Here is an 18122-nt window from a genome sequence, read left to right as displayed (position 1 = left end):
CTGTAACACAAGGCTGGCCTGAATTTATTCATATTAGACCTATGCATAATTTTTTTCTAAAAAAATAATGAGCAATTCATAAAAATCCTGCCATAGACAATCCACTGCAAATCTCAGTAAACTGCCACTGTGCGAAAGTTCCAGGTTTCTATTTCTGCGTTTGTTTGGCATTGAATTCTTACCCTGGAGACTGTTAAATCTTTTCTTCTGGAAATAAGGCTCTGTAATCTGGATATGTACAGGCCATTAGTGAGGCATTTCTTAATCTTTTTTTTTTTTTTTTTTTAACTGAAATAGTCTATGTTCCTGAAGTCTCACTTGTCAGGTAGATTTTTCCAGTTCTATAATAATGGCTTTCTTCTCAAGCATATGTATATTGTAACAATTTTTTTTGACCTGAAAATATCAGAAGTTTTCTAAGAAATATAGATTCAGGATGAGTCCCTAACCTTTGTGTGCCCTAGAGTCAATAATACTTTGTGTATGTCCATTATTATGTTGATTAAGGACCAAGCAAGTAACACCATGCAAGAATGTAGAGTCCCCCAGGCAACTTTGAGGGTTTTCCAGCCTTGTAGGTTTTGTTTCCTAGTGGACCTCATGCCCATGTTGAATTCTGCTTTTGCATGATCCTACTGTCCTGCTGAGTATGGCATCTCTACAGATAGAACAAACTCATTTAAACCCACTTTGGCTTACATGGTTCAGAAATACAGAATTCAGGAAATCTGTCCCACTGATGGTGAAGCTTAACAAACTACCTGGGCAGACAGGAGCCCCGAAGAAAATACTGATTCAGACAAAAGTCTCTCTAGAAATCCTTCTGCATGGACAGGCTCCCAGAAATGGGTAATAAAACCAAACTTAATTCTCAGTTATGAAATTCAGTTGTTAAATATACATAGCCCAAGCAAGCTTGTGTGCCATCATAAAAACTCCCAGGAACTTATTTGATCAAGGCATATACATGTCAACATCTGATTGATTCCTTAGCTTTTCTGGCTCCATCCTGTACCCATATGCTACTGTGGGACCTGGCTTCAGTGGGAACAGAATCAAATTTTGTGTTTACAGATCCTGAGCTAAAGCTTAAGCATAAAAATTGTCAGTGGTCAAAAAGCAGTGCCGAAAACACAATGCCTATATAGTGCTATATATTTTCCAAGTCTATGCCATGCAGAGAGAATTCACAGATCTGTGTAGGTTCTAACCATCTAACTAGGTAGAAACTGACATTGCATTTACATATTTTTTGTTCCTCAAGCTGTGGTCTCTTAGTGCTGGTAGTCTTTAAGAAAAAGTGTCCATTAAACTGTTTTGTTAAGGCCTGCTAGGCATTTTTTGCTACTGCTCTTGAAGTTGTGGGACCTTTTGAAGCTTGTATGGTAACTGAAGGACTGTGGCATTCTCAACTCACTAAACTAAACCACTTTACATATAATATTTATCTACAGTTATGGATTCTTCTATTAATGTCCAGTTTTTGAAGTCTACAGTTAAACTCATCTAGCTTGACTGTGGACTCCAGGATAGCTTTCTTAAAATGTCTGATTTTTTAAAGTAGAACTGGTAGGCTTAACTGGCTGAACTAAGACATCACTCAGACAGTTTATTTATGGTCTGAAAGTGGATGCTCATTTGTTTAATGTAACTGAACTTTGCTTGTTAATCCATGTTCTGACTTTCTGTGTATTTTGTCCAGGAATATTTTAGGTGCTATCAGCCTATTTGTGGCAAACTAGATAGAATGTCATTGTTTTTGAAGTACAGGAAAACATTTTTCAGCTCTTTAAATGTGTTGTGCCAGTAGGAAATATGGGACTGAGCTGGAAATCACCGTGAGCCAGCAGTGGATGAGATAAGGTTAAATGACAAATCACTAAAGTACAGAAACAAAGGAATCAAATTAGCTCAATTTCTCATTTCCTTTTCCTCTTCTGCAAAAGAGTCAGAATGATAAATGCCAAGCAAAGACAAAAAATGCTCATAAGATTTCATTTAAACTCTGCTGAGAGCAAATCACGAAGCCACTATCAGTGTTTCTCCCAGTGAACAAATCTGCCCACAGAACTCACCATCATCACTGGCACAAGCTAACACCAGGGCTGGTGAGCTCAGTAGAAAAGCTTGTGACAGAGTAACCTGGAGATGTGAGTGACTGATATCCAGTCAGTGTTTGAAATGGGACAATATGCACTCTCATGTTGGTGCTTTTTATATTTCTGCATATTTTGAAAATCATTTTACCCACAACGTTATGGAGAGGAGGGGATGTTACAGCTGCTGAGGATCCTTCTGAGGGCTGTTGCCTCCTGCTGAGCTCCTGCATGCTCTGGCCATACTATCAGCCTTCACAGCCCAGTGCTGACTGGCCTTTGTGAGGGACAAGGCTCACCATTGCACAGATCCCATGGTAAGTTCAGACTTAGCAGCAATCACCTATAAGCAGAGGCAGCTCTTCATTTGCCAGATCCTCATTTGACTCCCCCAAAGGCTGATGTGGAAACTGTACTTCAAGATTATGGTTTCAGGAGCTCCTGTATAGTGGTATTTCTGGGCAAGACACGACAGCACACTCAAAGTACGGTTAATAGCAGCACTTCTGTGGTTGTTTATAAACACTTCAGTCAGCCCATCAGGCAGATTTTATTTTTGGGATAATAATCCAGAAAATAAAAAATAGACAAAAGTAGAGCTGACAATGAAACACAGAAAACCTGTTCTGGCTGAAATTTCTGACAGATCCAAAATCACTGGGACTCCGAGTCCTACTTGCAGAATGACACAGGGACTCTAACATCTGAATCCCACCAAAAGACAGGGCAAAATAATGTCAAGGACTGCACTGACTCTGCAAAAGCTTAGTTTCTTTAAAACATGTTTCTGCTCTTGAAGTGACTTTGTAATGAATCTTGATGACCCAGTGAGGCAGATGTAGTCAAAAAGTGCTTACCATGTCTGGCAAAAGGAAGAGGGGTCCAAGAAGAGGAAGAGGGGACACAAAGGTGGGATTGAATGACATCCATAACCCTCCAACTGACAAGTCATTTGTCAGTGGCCCAGCACTTGATGTGAATTACAACAGCCTCCAAGGTCTTGCAGTGTATGTTGCCTGCCAACAGCTCCTAGGAGCCAGCCTAGCAATCACAAACCAGTGCCCCTGTTCTTTCCTCAAGCCACATGCCTTCTCCTAGCCAAAAGGAGGAGGGATGGCACCAGCCCAGCTCCAGCAGCCACTCTTCTTACATTGTAGACTCTCAACAAGGAGAGATCTGAGGGGTTTACACAGCTTTGCACTGTAGAACGGAAACTGAACCTTTGACTTCTGGAGATACCTATCTTCAGACAATACAATTCTCATTCTGAAGATGAAAGGGCTCCTGAGGTGCCATTGATTGTTTTGGAAATTATTTTCACCAAAGAATGCTGGTATCCCTCCCAGTCTGAATTAACAGCCGCCAGGGCTGGAGCCAGGAGCATTCATGTAATAACAGAACAATGATACTACTTCTCATTTCACTTATGCTACAAATCACACAGCTTGATAGCCTGGAAAAGTTGCTGGTACCCCTATTTTATTTTAGTGTGTATGAAGACATCCACTTCATCTGATTTGCAAGTACAATAGTAAGTGTGAATGCTCTGAGAAAAGTCACATAGGTCACACAATACCTAACAGGCAGCTCTAGGCCTTAAGCCTGAAGGTGAAAACATATATGAGGTACAGTTTCTTTCATGACATCAGGAAGCCTGTGTTGCTGGTTAACCACTTGTATTGGATTTTGTCAGACCTTTTGAATAAATCTCACTGACTACTTAATAAAACACTACAGAGGAAGTAAAGTAATAATAAAAAGTGTTCTCTTCTGTACCTTGTTAAAGTATTACTTCCTTCATGTGTTTAACCTATTCACTGATGTGTTTTGGCACTGATTCCGCTACGTAATATAATGGCATTTTTCAAAACAGCATGTTCAAACACCCTCCCCACTGCTTTTGTGTATAATACTCTTCTTGCCCATACTGGCACTTTGTTACGGTAACATTTGGCACAGAGGGCAGGACAGTACTTTATTCCAGCCATCTGACACACTATGGTTGTTTTGGCTTGACGTAAAAATATAGTTTCTTTTACCAAGGTCATGACAAAAATGTACTCCTCTGACTTATAAAATTTCTGGCATGATTGGTCTATTGAACTGGGATAAATCAGTCCAGATAAATCAGTGACAGGTCAGTATCATTCTTAAGCAAGAAATGCTCCAAGAAGAGGATTCTTTTGGAGTGTTTACTTACTAAAACCAGACAGTCTCCACTTCCACCCCATGGCTAGATCCCTTTGTACAGGAATGTTTCACTTGTAGCAGTCAAGGGCTTCATGAGCTGTACTGTCCCACAAGGATGTGAACGTTAGAGTGCTCCATGGTTTTAAGCTCTGAGTGAGAGTCAAAGAGTAGTCTTGTGCCAAAGATGGACAAAGGCACACAAAAACCCCCTCAAAACAGCAAATTAAAGGAGCTGCTTGGCTTCTCTGATTAGTCAAGTTCAGCTGGAGGTCCTTGTACTAACTAGTCAAGTCTTCTGTAGAGGGGAAACAAAATTTTCAAAGGATTAATTCTCCTGATCAACACCACTCTGGCTCTGCTTCCCCTGAGATTCAATGAGTTACTCCTCATTGAAATCCTCATTTCCTAAGACTTGTCTGAAGCTTCAGTTTCTGAAACAGTAGGTGAATATATTCACTGAGCAAGGGACATGTAGCCAAATGTCCCTGCAGATGAGGGAGCACCTGGCACTATACCATCTCTCCCAGTCTCACAGATCTGTTGAAAAGCAAGACACAAGATGGATCCCTGTAGGATATTCTTTTGGGTATCTCTGTAGTGAAAGACTCCTGGCAGCTATGGCTCATTTCTTTCTGTCCTTTGCTGAATATAAAAACGCAAATGTTCTATGTAAAATAGGAAATGCATGCAGAAGGCCCAACATCTTTCAAAGGTCCAGACAGCTTTACCCAAAAGGCTGTGAAAGGAGTGGGAGTAAAAACATCCCACATTTGACCAATAGAGATGAAGAGATCACAGCAATTCAGAAAGCAGCCCAGGAGGATTCTTCACTTGGTTTCTCCTGCACCCAACAGAGCACAGCATCAGCAGAAGGAAGATGACAGTTAACATTACTTTCAAGTATTCTTGTGCCATCCCTCTCAAACTGTGGTTTCAATGTGACTGCTACCTGAACAACAGAAATGAGGAGGCACTTTTGCTATTGCTGGGCTAAAAAAATCACTATATTTAACCTTACACTGCAGTGGCAACTGCTGATTTTATTCTGGAGGCTTTTGGATCACGTGATCTAACAACACACTAACAATTTTGATGCCCATGGCTGTCCAGCTGGATTTTATTTCTGTCATGGTTTGTCTGAAAGGTATGGCTGTATGTGTGTGTATTCATGCACACACGCACTCATAGTGTGTGTGTTTGTGTGTGAGTGTGAGTGTGCGTGTGTGAGCATGCACACATATGAGCTTTACAGCCACTTCACGTTGCAGGTTTCAGTTTACAGGACTGCTGGTGGATGATCAGTCTGTCTGGAAGAAAAGTACGCCCACAAATATCACATGGAACTAGCTGGTTCTGGGCGCTGGTCCAGGCAGCCTCATTTAAAGAATCAAGATCATAGAAGCCTTTGGCTGGAAAATTAAAAAAAGAAAGTATCAGGTTTCATTCTGGAGACCCACATTCAACTCTTTATGGAAAATATTTTCAGGAAATACCTGTTGACTGAGCCTTTCAGTTTAACCAAACCATATTGCTTTTGCAAATAAAAAAGAAGGAAAAGAAAGAAGCAAAAGAGTAAAAAATATATAAAAAAGACTCTGCTTTTTGTCCCAGGGGTTGAATTAAATTAACTTCAAACTGAATCATTCTGTATTGTGTAAGAGTACAGAGAAAACATGAGTATAGAAAAATTAAGACTACAGAAAAATCATGCTGTGTATTATGATATGCATTCTCAGCTAATTATTAACATCTTTGCATACATACTATTATCAGCAAATTTCACTTTTTGGCTTTACTTCAAGTTCTGCTTAATGAGCATGTGTTATCTGGCTATGGCAATGAGTGGAAGCATATCACACTTGAGAATATGCTCTTTGTACTGCTCTGGAGAGGGGGCCAATTTTCCTTTTGTTGAAGTCTAAGCAAGTTTTGCCACTAAGTGGAATAAAGCTTAGGTAAGTCTAAAACCTTACAGACAAAACCTACAGTTCTTTTAAGTCACAGTTTCCAGTGAGGTCATTGCACTGTTGCATCTATTGTCATCTGAACACTGAGTCTTACCCTCAGTTATTTTCCACTGCAGGAAGAGTGACTGCTCTGCAGGCCCAGGAGCATTCTTCAAATGCTCACATTAGATGTATTTTCAAGATTTTCAGTATAAAAAAAAAATGTTGTTTACTTTATTCTTGAAATGGACTTTCACACAGTGTTGTTTCAAACTGATTTCCAAAAAGGCCAGGTAGATTGCTTAATACCTGGATTTAGATCTTAAGAGTTTTCATTTGAAGTGCATGCAAAAAAAAATCTACATGGCTCGATTTGAAGTTGTATTTGCTTTGCCCTTCTCAAAAGGTGTGACAATACAGGAAAAGACAAAAAAAACCTGTTTTTTCCTTTGAACTGTTAACAGCAGATGATTTTTAAAAGGATTTGTGCATTTAAAAATATTCCATGGTTTCTGTCATTGCCACATGATAGAGCTCTTCATTAAAAGCCCATACAGTTTTAATATGATTCATATCCAATGGTTCACATAACCACAATAAGCCTTAGATCTCTTAATATGCCTGTTCCTAATGTTCTTTTTGTTAGAAGAGCAACCAAGTAGTGTTTTTTTTTTTTTTTTTTTTGGCTGAGACAAATATCCCTTTTGCTTGCAGGAAATGAATGTGTATTTTCTGTACTTTTCAAAGTTTATGGAATATAAAAAAAAGAGAAAGAGAGATGACTTTCTCCTTGCAGGCATGTCTTAGGCATTCCACAAACAAAACACTGTGTAATCAGGGCAGTGGTTGTCTTCCTGTGACACTTGAGTTTTCAGAAAAAGATTTATGTAAGTTATAAAAAGTTTTATGTAAGCAGCTAATATTTCTAAGCCTTTTTTTTTAACATTGCCTGTTCCATTCAACAACAGGAGTAGTCCCTCCTCCCTAAGCTGAGAAACTGTGAGACATGCAGTACGTGTATGCAGTCTCTAGGTCAGTTATAGCATTTACCAGATGATAGAGAGTAAGTCTTTCGGAAAAAGAACAACACTGAGATTTTCTCAAGGCCAAGAGCATGAGGCAACTGCAGGGGGAACAACAATTTTAGCTCAGGCTACAGAGCTGATCACGCTTGCATCAGCGGGCATTTAGGAACAGATGCTGGAAGCAGGTCAGTGTTCCCTGGGGAACTGTGAGCACACACACGCACCTCACAGGAGGTGCATGGTGCCTGATATGACTCATTGCATAAATGGGAAAATTTTCTGATTCATATCTGGGAGCATTCTGCTGGATTGTTCTCTCAAAGAGTGGTTGTGTTTCTGCTTCCACTCCTTCAAATTAAGAATAGTGCATTTCAAAATAACCTAATTTGTCCCTTTGTATGCTCCTCTTTCAGATGGAATTCTCATTTTCTCCATCTTTTTTGCCACACAACATGTAATAATTAAAAAGAGCTTAACAACAAAAAGAGCAAATACAATGAAAATGTCTTTTGAACCTATCTTTTACTGCAGATTCAATTGTGCTGCTTGGCATCTGTTAACCAAGTCCTGATCTGATTTTATTTGAGCTGCGATAATTATTATTTTGAACAGCTGGTTAGTGTTCTTAGTGATCCTGCTCTCTTCTGTGTGTGTCTTCTGGGGACATATTTCTTTGTACTACTGTAAACTGATCTATGTATGACTCGTTTCACAGTGAGTTGTAGGAGAATTATTCTACTTTTCCAGACATAAGGGGAAGCTGTGGGAAATGATGGGGAATATATAAAAAAAAAAGTGGGTGAATTAACTGCTTGTGAGCAAGTGGTCCAAACTTGGCACAAAGTAGCTCAGGCCAGTTGGCAGGGCTGGGGCAAGGATCCAGCTGAAATTGTGAAATAACTTTATGTGGGAATGGGGAGGTCCTAGGAGCAGCTTTCAGGCAAAGCACAGATGAAATTTCCTTTTGGTCCTACAGTAAGCACACACCCCTGGGATACGTCTGCGAGCCCAGCTCTGTTGTGTGCTGGGCATCAGCAGTTTCCACCGATGTGAAAAAGTGCGATCAAGGCATCTTACAAAACAGAACCCACAGCACAATCACACATAATTAGCAGAAATAAAATGTTTATGTTGTACTACATATATTTTTTCCCATTGTGTTTGTATTATAATCTTTCACAAAGAAAGCTTCTAAGGCTTGTAAATAAAAAGGGAACAATAACATCCACAGGATGTTCATTGCAGAAAAGACTGCATTTTTATCTATAAATATATTTTAATAAACCCTTGAAACTGCAGTATATGTTATAGGTAGATTTAAAAAATTCCTCATTTTCTACCAGTCGTCATGCGTGTAGTATTATATTCCTTATTTTACCACAGAACTCCTACTTTTGAGGTCACTCACTGTTTATTACTGCTAAGTGCTGGTGTCAGGCTTTTTTTATAACCATTGCTATAGGTGTAAAATCCAGCTGAAGTATCTACCCCCATTTTGCCTGAAGGGTATTTTTTTTTATGACTGTATGTGTCAAGTCTGCATATTGTTCTTCAATGCTTTTTCTCATTTTAAAACACACCTGTTTACAGCATTGAAAGTAATCAAAAGTGATGCTGTGAAGCAAGTTGCTAATCTTTTTGCGTTTTGATTCGGAACATACTGATACATGAAGAAGACTGTCCCAGGAGGACTGTCCCACAAGGTAATGACTACTCTTACTTCTCATGGATGCAGCACAAAAGGAGAACAGGATACTTAACAGAAGCTTAAAACAAGCCATGATGGCTACCTTCTCTTCAGAGTAAAATAGAGGGAAAATTCTTGCAAACCATTAAGCTACTGCTTAAATATTTTTTTCCTTCCTCCCACTTTCTTCCTCCTATTTCCTCATTTTATCTGTAGTTTACCTTGTATGGGACTGACTTCAGACTATTTGGGCTCTGGCATTCTCAAGTGCTTGGGTAGCAGCATGTCATTCTCCTGGTGCCATTTTGTCAGGCATTGCAGCTTATGGATACTAATAGATTTTGTTCCATACTCATGGCCACATACGTAAAAAATCACTGCTGGTGGCTGTCTTGTCACTTGTGCCTGCAAATAACAATTGTGAAGAAGAATAAATATTGTTTTCAACATTAATTTTGAATCAGAACAGCTTTGGATAGAAACAATCATGTAGATTAAGAAACCAATTCGTATCTGTAAAATCAATGGAACTGTTTCTATCAGTTTCATTTTGTCTATATTCAGTCTTGAAGTCTGTAAGAACTATTGCCTCATTAACTGGCCACCTAGAACAGGCAGGCTCCTTCTGCAGATACTACGCTGAAAATTCATGTGTGTCACTTAATTAATACTTAGCTATGTACACTTCAGCTCTTTTCACACCATCAAGTCCATGGAAATGCTGAGTCCTCACGTGCAGAAACAAGTCCTCTCTTTGATCAGGTTGCTGCAGTATGGTGTCCATCTTAAATGTTGAAGCCCCTTTTTTATCTACCAAACAGAAGTAACATGGAAAGCAGCAACAAAAGCTTCCTCCACTGAACTGCTGATATCTACTACAGTAGCAGAAAGACACTATCTCCAGGCAGAACACAGTTAAAAGTGCTGTGTCCAGCCTTAGCATCCCTTTTAAGCTGGACAGTGAGGGAAGCTGTCTCAAGCTTGTGATTGTGGTCCCTAACCCCACATTACTTCTGCCACTGATCAGTTAGCTGGCAGAATTCTTGGCCTTGAAGGATTAAAACTGATCCAGGATATATCCAGATAGAGGGGCAAAATAGGAACTGTTGCTTGTTGTCCTGAAGGCCTCAGTGTGAACTTTGCCAGTGACTGCAGCGAGGGCAGAACTGGACTCTAAGCAAGCCATTGTTTCTGCACTGCAGATATGCTTTTGTTCTCGGAGGAAAACAGCTAACAGAAGAAAAATATTCCTCGACCTCAAACCCCACAAATACATATTCTAAGCTTGAAAAATATATAATTACTGTGGTATTGCAGATTATGGATTTGGCTGTGTCCTTAGGCATGTCCTGGGCTAGGCGTGGTGTCAGTACCAGCCCTGCTCCAGGAGTAGCGTAAAAATGAACTGCAGAGACAGAATTTTGAGGCACACTGATGGTCCCACAACTACCAGCACTTCCTGCACTCCTGACTGTGGAATACCAGTAAGAGATGAGCTGTTCCCTGCCCTCATAAAGGTAGAGGGACAACCATGCCAGACCAAACATGGGAAGCCATCCTCACTCAAACAAGGGAGGTGGGGATTTAATTTTTTCCTCTGTTGCTCTGTAAGACAAGGCGTAACCTGTTCCACTATTTATGACTCTCTCTGTCAGCCCATCAGTGTATTCAAGAAGTTCTGGGCAGCTCTTCTGTACGCTACAGTCTGAAAATGTCATTAGTGAGCAATCTGCATAAGCTTTCTTTCCTGTATCACACATGTAAACTCAATTACATGAAGAAATACTACCCTACAAAGCGTATTTTTGCTGGGAAAAGTTGGACTTCGTCTGGAAAGTTCTCACAGTGAATTGAAATATAACTTATCCAAAGACAGTCTTTCAAAAGACATTTTAATCCTTTTAAATTTTGAATGGAATTTCCTTAGCTATCTTTACTAACAAGGTATTTTATATACTTCAAAAAACAAAATATATATATAACCTTCTCTTCCTATTCATAGCTGAATATAGCAACAGCTGTTTTAAGAAGGTCCTCTAATTTCTTATTACGAATTTTCTCTTACTTTCTTACTTCAGCTTTTGAGCTAGACCTTGTCTGATTTGGAGATAAGACTCTGTGTACAGATACAGAGTCTTCTGAAGGCAGTGTGTGTTTCTTTGTAGGCTCTGGAGTGCTTTACATAAGGACACTAAAGTCTAAACTCTTGAGGTCAGGGAACTCATTTCAGTGTACGTCCTTGTTATGGGTATGCTTATAGCATTTTACAATTTTCTAAAAAAATGCTGTGTAGAAAACCACCAGGAACACATTTTTCTCTTTAGTTTTCATTAACTAGGTTCCTGCCATTCAGTAAAACAGATTATTTATTGGCTGAAATCTAGGAAAGAGCAATTTGATTTGCATTCAGTTTGTAAAGACTCTTTCTATACTACCAAAATAGGAAAAAGGAATGCTAGTACAAATGAAAATCATGCTTACTTAGCCTGCACTGCCACAATCCTTTCCACCATATGAGGCAGTATAATAAATGTTTAGCTTCAAGGAGACTTGAAGTCCTGTTATGAGGTAAAAAATCACTTAAAAAATTAAATATACAAAATAAATTTAACAGATGCACAGAAATATTGTTGTCAAAATCAAATAGATTTTCATCTTAGAAGTATTTCCCTGGTGAATGGAGATAGCCTTTTATCTCTGACTGTTTTATTCAAATCCATTACACTTGTTCTAAAGCCATTGTGATGTCCTACAATTGAACAACTGCCAGAAACGTGCAAGATAAAATTTCGTGATCTCTATCCAGTGCAATCTGGATACATTTCCACAGTTCTGTGATGGTCTTTTTGGTAGCCTCACCTGAAAACCTCAAGACTGAACGGGCAGTACTGTGTTTCCTCCAGATCCTGCCAGAGTGTTTAGTTCTGTGTTGTGACTGAGCAAAACAGGCCTGCAGCTAAATAGATAATTCTGTTTTCCAAAGTTATCAATCAGAATTGATTCATAACTGAATCCTACTTGGTGAAAAATAAAATGTTTAAGAAATCTATTAAGTACAAATGTCTCTGTTTTGTAACATCTACAATTAAAAACTGTATTTTTAAAATTAAAATTTAAAATTAAAATTAAAGGGATCAGATCACTCTAAGGATGGAATTATTTTTTCCAGAAATGTAGTGAGTTTGAACCATCACCACACATCAGACTATATACACAAATACTTGTCTAAAAATGCACACATGTTAAAAAGCTGAAGGAGAATATCCTTGCTATTGGTAGTAACAGCCCTCTTGTTGCTTAACTGTGGAATCTGAGGTATGATGGGCTTTATTTGGAATTTCTATTGCTGATGATATTTATCCTTTTTCTTTATTTTTTTTTTTTTTCTTCTCTCTTCAGAGTGTGCCTATCCCAAATGTCACATCTGGAGGCCTGCAGTTTGAAACTAAACTATTTTTGGAATCACCACAATTTTCCAACCCAAACTACTCACAAGGCCAGTGGCTAGGCTGTCTGCTCACTGCTTTGTTTTTCACTTTTAAAGAGGGTTGTAGGGCAGGTCTGTTCCTGAGGATATGTGTTATTATAAAAATACCTACAAATACCTAACAGTGCAGTTAAGTTAGGCTTTCCTCTGGTGTCTCACTATTTCCTTTTTTCTCCAAGACTGCTAAATATGTCTGTGTGACCATGAATGAAGTTATTTAGCTCAGAGGGCTACGCAACTATGTATTTTCAATAGACCTGACATTACTTGAGGTTAGCCCCAGGCTGCTGTTATGGTGTTACATGAGGTCAAATGCTCCCATGCTACGCAAAGTTTTTAATTTCTTCTTAAGTACATCCAGTAAGACAGACTCTCAAACTCCCCTCCATAAATATTTATCGTCCAGGACTGCACACACCCTCACCTTTCTTATTTGTTTAATTATCCATGTATTTTAATGAGAGGACAGGACAAGAGGCCTCCTGCTCTAGACCAAGCTCTTGCCATAGGCTTGATTTGCCCAAGGAAAAGAGGTTCAGGGAAAGACTGGTAGAAAGACTTCACAGCAGCATTGTGTTGTATGAAAGCAGCCCTTTCCACACATTTCTTTCTGAAAAGTAGGAGGCATTTTGCATAATGGACAGGGATAAGCTGTGGTGTGGCTTTCATGACCATCCAAAGGTACATTTCACAGCCTTCTGGAGTGCTTTCAGCCACTGCCCTGACAAAACAGCAGACTAACGTTAGGACTGGCCATATGCCTGTGTATGAAATTTCCCTGCACAGCAAGGTAATTCTGCCAGATGATGCAAGTAATTAAAGATTTTACTCCACTGGAAGCACTGGAATATCACATTTTACTCCTGATGTGCTATCTTTTACAAGAAATATGTTGTTATAATGAACATGGCATTTGTGTAAAAGCAGAAAGGCAGGAAGCTCAGTCATTCCCCATGATAATATTCAATAAGATTCATTCAAACCATCCATTCACTGTCCAGACTCATCTAACTTTCTATATTTGCAAATACATTTGTCAGTATTCTCCTAAGATGACGTTCAAAACTGCTGCAACTGAAGCAAAGTTTATCATTGACTTCCCACCTTCATCAGAATTACACAGCATCTGGAGGAGTTTTCATTTTAACAAGTGGTTCAATGCTTTTATGCTTGAGCGAGACACAACATCAACATGTTGTTACACAAGTTTTCAAGACTTACGCTGTGTTAAAATGCACTGCAGTACAACAGAGGAAGATCACGGAAATCTTATTTTTAGGCAGTTAACTCGATAACAAGAAAACAGCAGATGGCAGCACCAGACGCTAGTGACATATCTGATGGGACTTTAGGATCAGTGTTATCTGTTGTCAAAAAAACTGCGACACATACAGCCACAGCAAGTCATTAATACTCACTTACATGTAGCAAACATTTTGATCTATTAAACAATAAAACCCACACTCTTCTCTAGTGCAAGTCTGAGTTTCAGTAATTCCAGACATCAATTTCATTGTCTGGGGTATCACAGCAGAATCCAAAACGGAATTTCGGAGCTGATGTGATCCTTGAGAGCCTCTTAGAGCACAGGCTGTTGTCTGTTTTACACAGGCAGATATAGCTGAATCAGATGTGTTCATCGATTTTGACAGTGAGGACAGTTAGTGGAAAAGATGGCTTGCAGAGGCTGTTGAGTCTCCAGCTCTAAAGACATCTAATGCCAAACTGAGTGTTTTCGGTAATATTACTGGTCTAGTTGACTGTACACTTGCTAAGGGAGAAAGAGCTCCAGGACAGAGGTGTGCAGGCAAAAGTGCTTGCAGTTGTAAAGTTAAAATGCCCTTCACATGGTGTACTGCCAAATCAGTCAGTTCTTTATTTTTAAAATGAGAATAATCCAGGCTTTTAATTTAGGACCTTTCATTGCATAAATTTGACAGTAGCATTACAGTTTTTAAATACACTTGTATAAGGGTTGGGTTTTTTTCAGTTATTCCTTCCCTCTGAAGTTTTGCTGAATCAGGTCCTTAAACAGGTACTTAAATAATTCACTGTCACAGTGGGTAGATCTGTTAAGTGAAACATGGACTGCCCCAAATGGTTTCCTCCCGGCATCAAAGCAGATTGCCATTACATTTCACTATTGGTATTTTTTAGCAGATTTAATAAGTAGCTGAGTAGCTGGTAAGGTGAGCAAAATTACAACCATACGCTGGAAAAAGATGAAGACTGTGGAGTAGACCCAGACTTTGTCCCTGTCCATAGTGAATCTGCACTCCTGTAAGCTTAGTGCTTTTCAACATCCTTCAGTGTACGGACCTTTCAAAACTTTTAACTGGAGGTGGGGACCCTCATGCAGAGAATTTAAACCTGTGGAAAAGAGACTTCCTTTGACTACTTCATAGAAGCAGTCTGCCCGTCCTGAACAGCCCCTGGGATCACATAATATTTCTTTCACTCTTTCCATTCCTATCTCTGCCCTTAAAGTGTACCTCAGTACAAAAGGACAGCTCTAAAAATAATAAAATCAAGGACCTCTGAGAGGTAAAATCCCTTCCTGAAAGTCATCATTAATAATAAAGTCCTTCAGAGTCAATTACAAACGGAAAGCTGTACAGCTTCATTATTTCTGCTGCAACTTATGAATTGTAACTGCTTGGAAGTAAATAAGGAAACCTGTTGTTCACACAGGAGGAAGAACAGATTTGAACACATTTCGTTCTGGCTCTGCAGAGCTCACAGGAGTAAAAAGTGGTAATAAGATTACTGTTCAACAAGTCAGCAGATGTGACTGAATCCACACAGGGAACAGATGTGTTGTGCAAGAGGGCAACATTTTTACAGAGTCACTCTCAATGCCAAACCACACTCTAAGCTTGTTTTTTTAATGAGGTTTTAAGTATGGACATTCCCCCTGCCCCTCTCTCTTTTTTTTTTTTTTTTTTTTTTTTAACATACAGGGTAGGGTTGTGTGATGGACGAAACTCTCTGCTTCACACCCATGTCTTTCATAAAAACAGTCACCTTTAGAACAACGCCAGTTCTTTGGTAAATGGTGCAATGCAGTATTACACAAGTACACCTCCTCTCCCATAGTTATAGATGCACCTGTGCAGCACTTTGAACTGTTTGTGGGTAATTTGAAATTTGCTGATAAAAGGCCTGAGGAGTGGACCTAATTTGCTAGTAGATATCAGTTAGTGGCCTAAAATAGCATAGTACAAAAATGCTTCACATTGTCTTTATTCTCATGTTTTTCAGGGTAATGTTATTATCTCCATTTTATTCAGCAGCTGCAAAACTGAAATACAGCACACTGACTTTTAAAACATTTTTAGAAATGCTTTGCATAGCATCGCATTCCTTTGGTGACTGAGAAAGCTAAATCCCAATTTCAAAAGTAATGTAGGCCATCAGGAGTCCAACATCCATTGGAAAAAAAAGAAAAGCCTTTTATTTTAGACACTGGACCTAAATTTAGACATCTATCTTACAGAACTCCTGGCCATAGGACAGCTTGTGCAGATACTAATGGAGAAAAAATATGCCATTTTCCAAAACTTTGTGTAGCTTTTGGATAATGTGAATCAGCTTCTTAATTCTTGGATCCTGAATCAAATTCAGTGGAAAAAAAAAATGTGCAGTCTTATTTATTTTGTTGTTGTTATATTCTGAGTTGCTGCCTTTGAACATGCAGTCCTCAGTAAATTCATGTTCCACACCAAGGTTAAGAATAACAGTAAAAACTGAAAATCACTGCTGTGCTTACAGGATAATGAAACATCATACTTCATGTCAACTAAATACAAATATCTAATACCTGCTAAAACATAAAACATTCAAAGCTTGCTTAAGCCGCACAACAGAATCTCCTGGGGAACTATAGCACACAATGGTCCCTTATGGGGACATAACTCTGACAGAACCACAGTGAACTCAAATATTTCCTTTCAACAGGAAAATCAAAAGAAGTAGGAATACGTAATGTCCCTTATGCAGGCAGTATTCTCCTTTCCTTTACCTACTCTGTTCTGAAGGAAAGTGATTTTAAATTTGATAGGAACCTGGTCTCTGTTGGAGTGCCTAGCTTCAAAATGCATCCACACCCTTTCATACAGCACATGCTTAGCAATTTACCTTGTCTAATATGGTGTCCTTTCCTTGGCAGGTCTTAGATGGATCTTCACTTGCTGAGCCGGACTGAGACCTTGGGCCTTTGCCAGATCTATGAGGGCTAGAACTTGACAGCCCCACACCACTGCTACCTTGTCTGCAATGCTTTTTGTGCACAGTGAGACTGTCAGGAAGGAAGGCTTGGCCACAGCTTCCACAAGGGCAGGAGCTGGATTTGAGCACTATGATAAGCTGCCTCATTTTCAGCTGTAAGCATACAGGAATCAGCAGTAGGGACTTTGGGTTTCCTGGGCTCCGGTCTTCTGAGATGCCTTGGTAGCTGACTGTTATCAATAGACCACTTCTCCAGGCACTGGGGTTCATGTATAGAAATAGACTGTGACCCAAATTCTCTGCCACAGATATAGCATACCCTGAAGCATGGTCTTCTTGGTGGGATGACGGGCCTATTCAGTGGCATCCAAGACATGTTTGAAGAACCTGACTGTTTTGATATTATTGCAGTGTCTGGTCGCCTTTTCTTTGGTCCAGCTTCTAGATGTACTACTATGGGCAAAATTCTGGGAAGATCTGACACGTTAGATGGTGAAACCTGCTCTGAAGGCAAGATGCTAGACACACTAGCAAGGGCTTCTCCAGCACTTGGCAGAGCATTACAGGCTTTGTTCACATTCTTTTTCTTGACATTTGTTTCCATGAAGGGTACAACATTCAAAGAAATGTCTCTCTCCTACACATAAAGGGCTTGGGAAAGTCTGTTAGTCAGCGTGATGCTTCATCTTAATTCAGCTTCATGGGCCAGAATACACTGGGAACTTCAAAGCTCAGTAACTGCACCTAATGGCCATTTCAGCAGGGAAACACGGTTTCTGTGTATTTTTGTTTTGCCTTTTGGTTTTACAAGTTCCTGAAACAAATTAAATCAGATCAGATTAATAAACACTGTATCTCTTGTTAAGGTTACCAACCAGTGGTTTATCACAAGGATCAGTTTACCTTAACTATGTCGTGTTTTCAAACAGTAGACAAATAGCATCAAATATATCGAAACCCTAATGATCAGGTGAACAATGTAAATCCAAAATTCTAGTCTCAGAGGGTGTAAAGTCATGAAGGTCATGAAAGAAAGTGGGATTGCACAAAGTGAAGCTGCTGAAATACATGTGGTTTTGAGTATAATTGATATGTTTTATTTTCAGTTACTGACAGACCTGGTATTTCTGACAGTCTTTAATTTCTAAGTGATTTATGTTGATAGTTAAAAATAATTTCAAAAGAAATGAAAGTAAGTCCCTTAGTAGAGGGATTTTAACGTCCAGTCTCCAAAGGGACAGTCATCAAGGAAAGTGTTCCCAGTCTATAGGCTGAGGAAATTATTAGATCCCTTTACTCAGCACTTGTGAGGTGTTATCTCAAATTCTCTGACCAGAGCTGAAGCTCATGTCATATGAGAAGCTAAGGGCACTGTGTTTGTTTAGTCTCAAGAAGACAGTGCTAAACATATTTCAGTTTTTCAATTTGCAGTCTATTTCTGTATAGAGGTAACTTTGTGTTCTA

The 18122-nt window shown here is 39.3% G+C and overlaps 1 protein-coding gene across 1 annotated transcript; it reads right to left on the bottom strand.

The window, feature by feature from the left end:
- Positions 1–5543: 5543 nt before the first annotated feature.
- Positions 5544–17295, bottom strand: LOC101916866 (zinc finger protein 474). Its single transcript, XM_013297209.2, is given in 4 exon segments — positions 5544–5695; positions 9166–9349; positions 16569–16766; positions 16768–17295. Coding segments are annotated over 4 exon segments (1029 nt in total). The 5' UTR covers positions 17263–17295.
- Positions 17296–18122: the final 827 nt, after the last annotated feature.

The sequence above is a fragment of the Falco peregrinus genome, chromosome Z (genome assembly GCF_023634155.1).
Source record: "Falco peregrinus isolate bFalPer1 chromosome Z, bFalPer1.pri, whole genome shotgun sequence".
Taxonomy (NCBI): domain Eukaryota; kingdom Metazoa; phylum Chordata; class Aves; order Falconiformes; family Falconidae; genus Falco; species Falco peregrinus.
The sequence above is the reverse complement of the archived record's forward strand: the minus strand, read 5'-3'. Positions and strand labels throughout refer to the sequence as shown.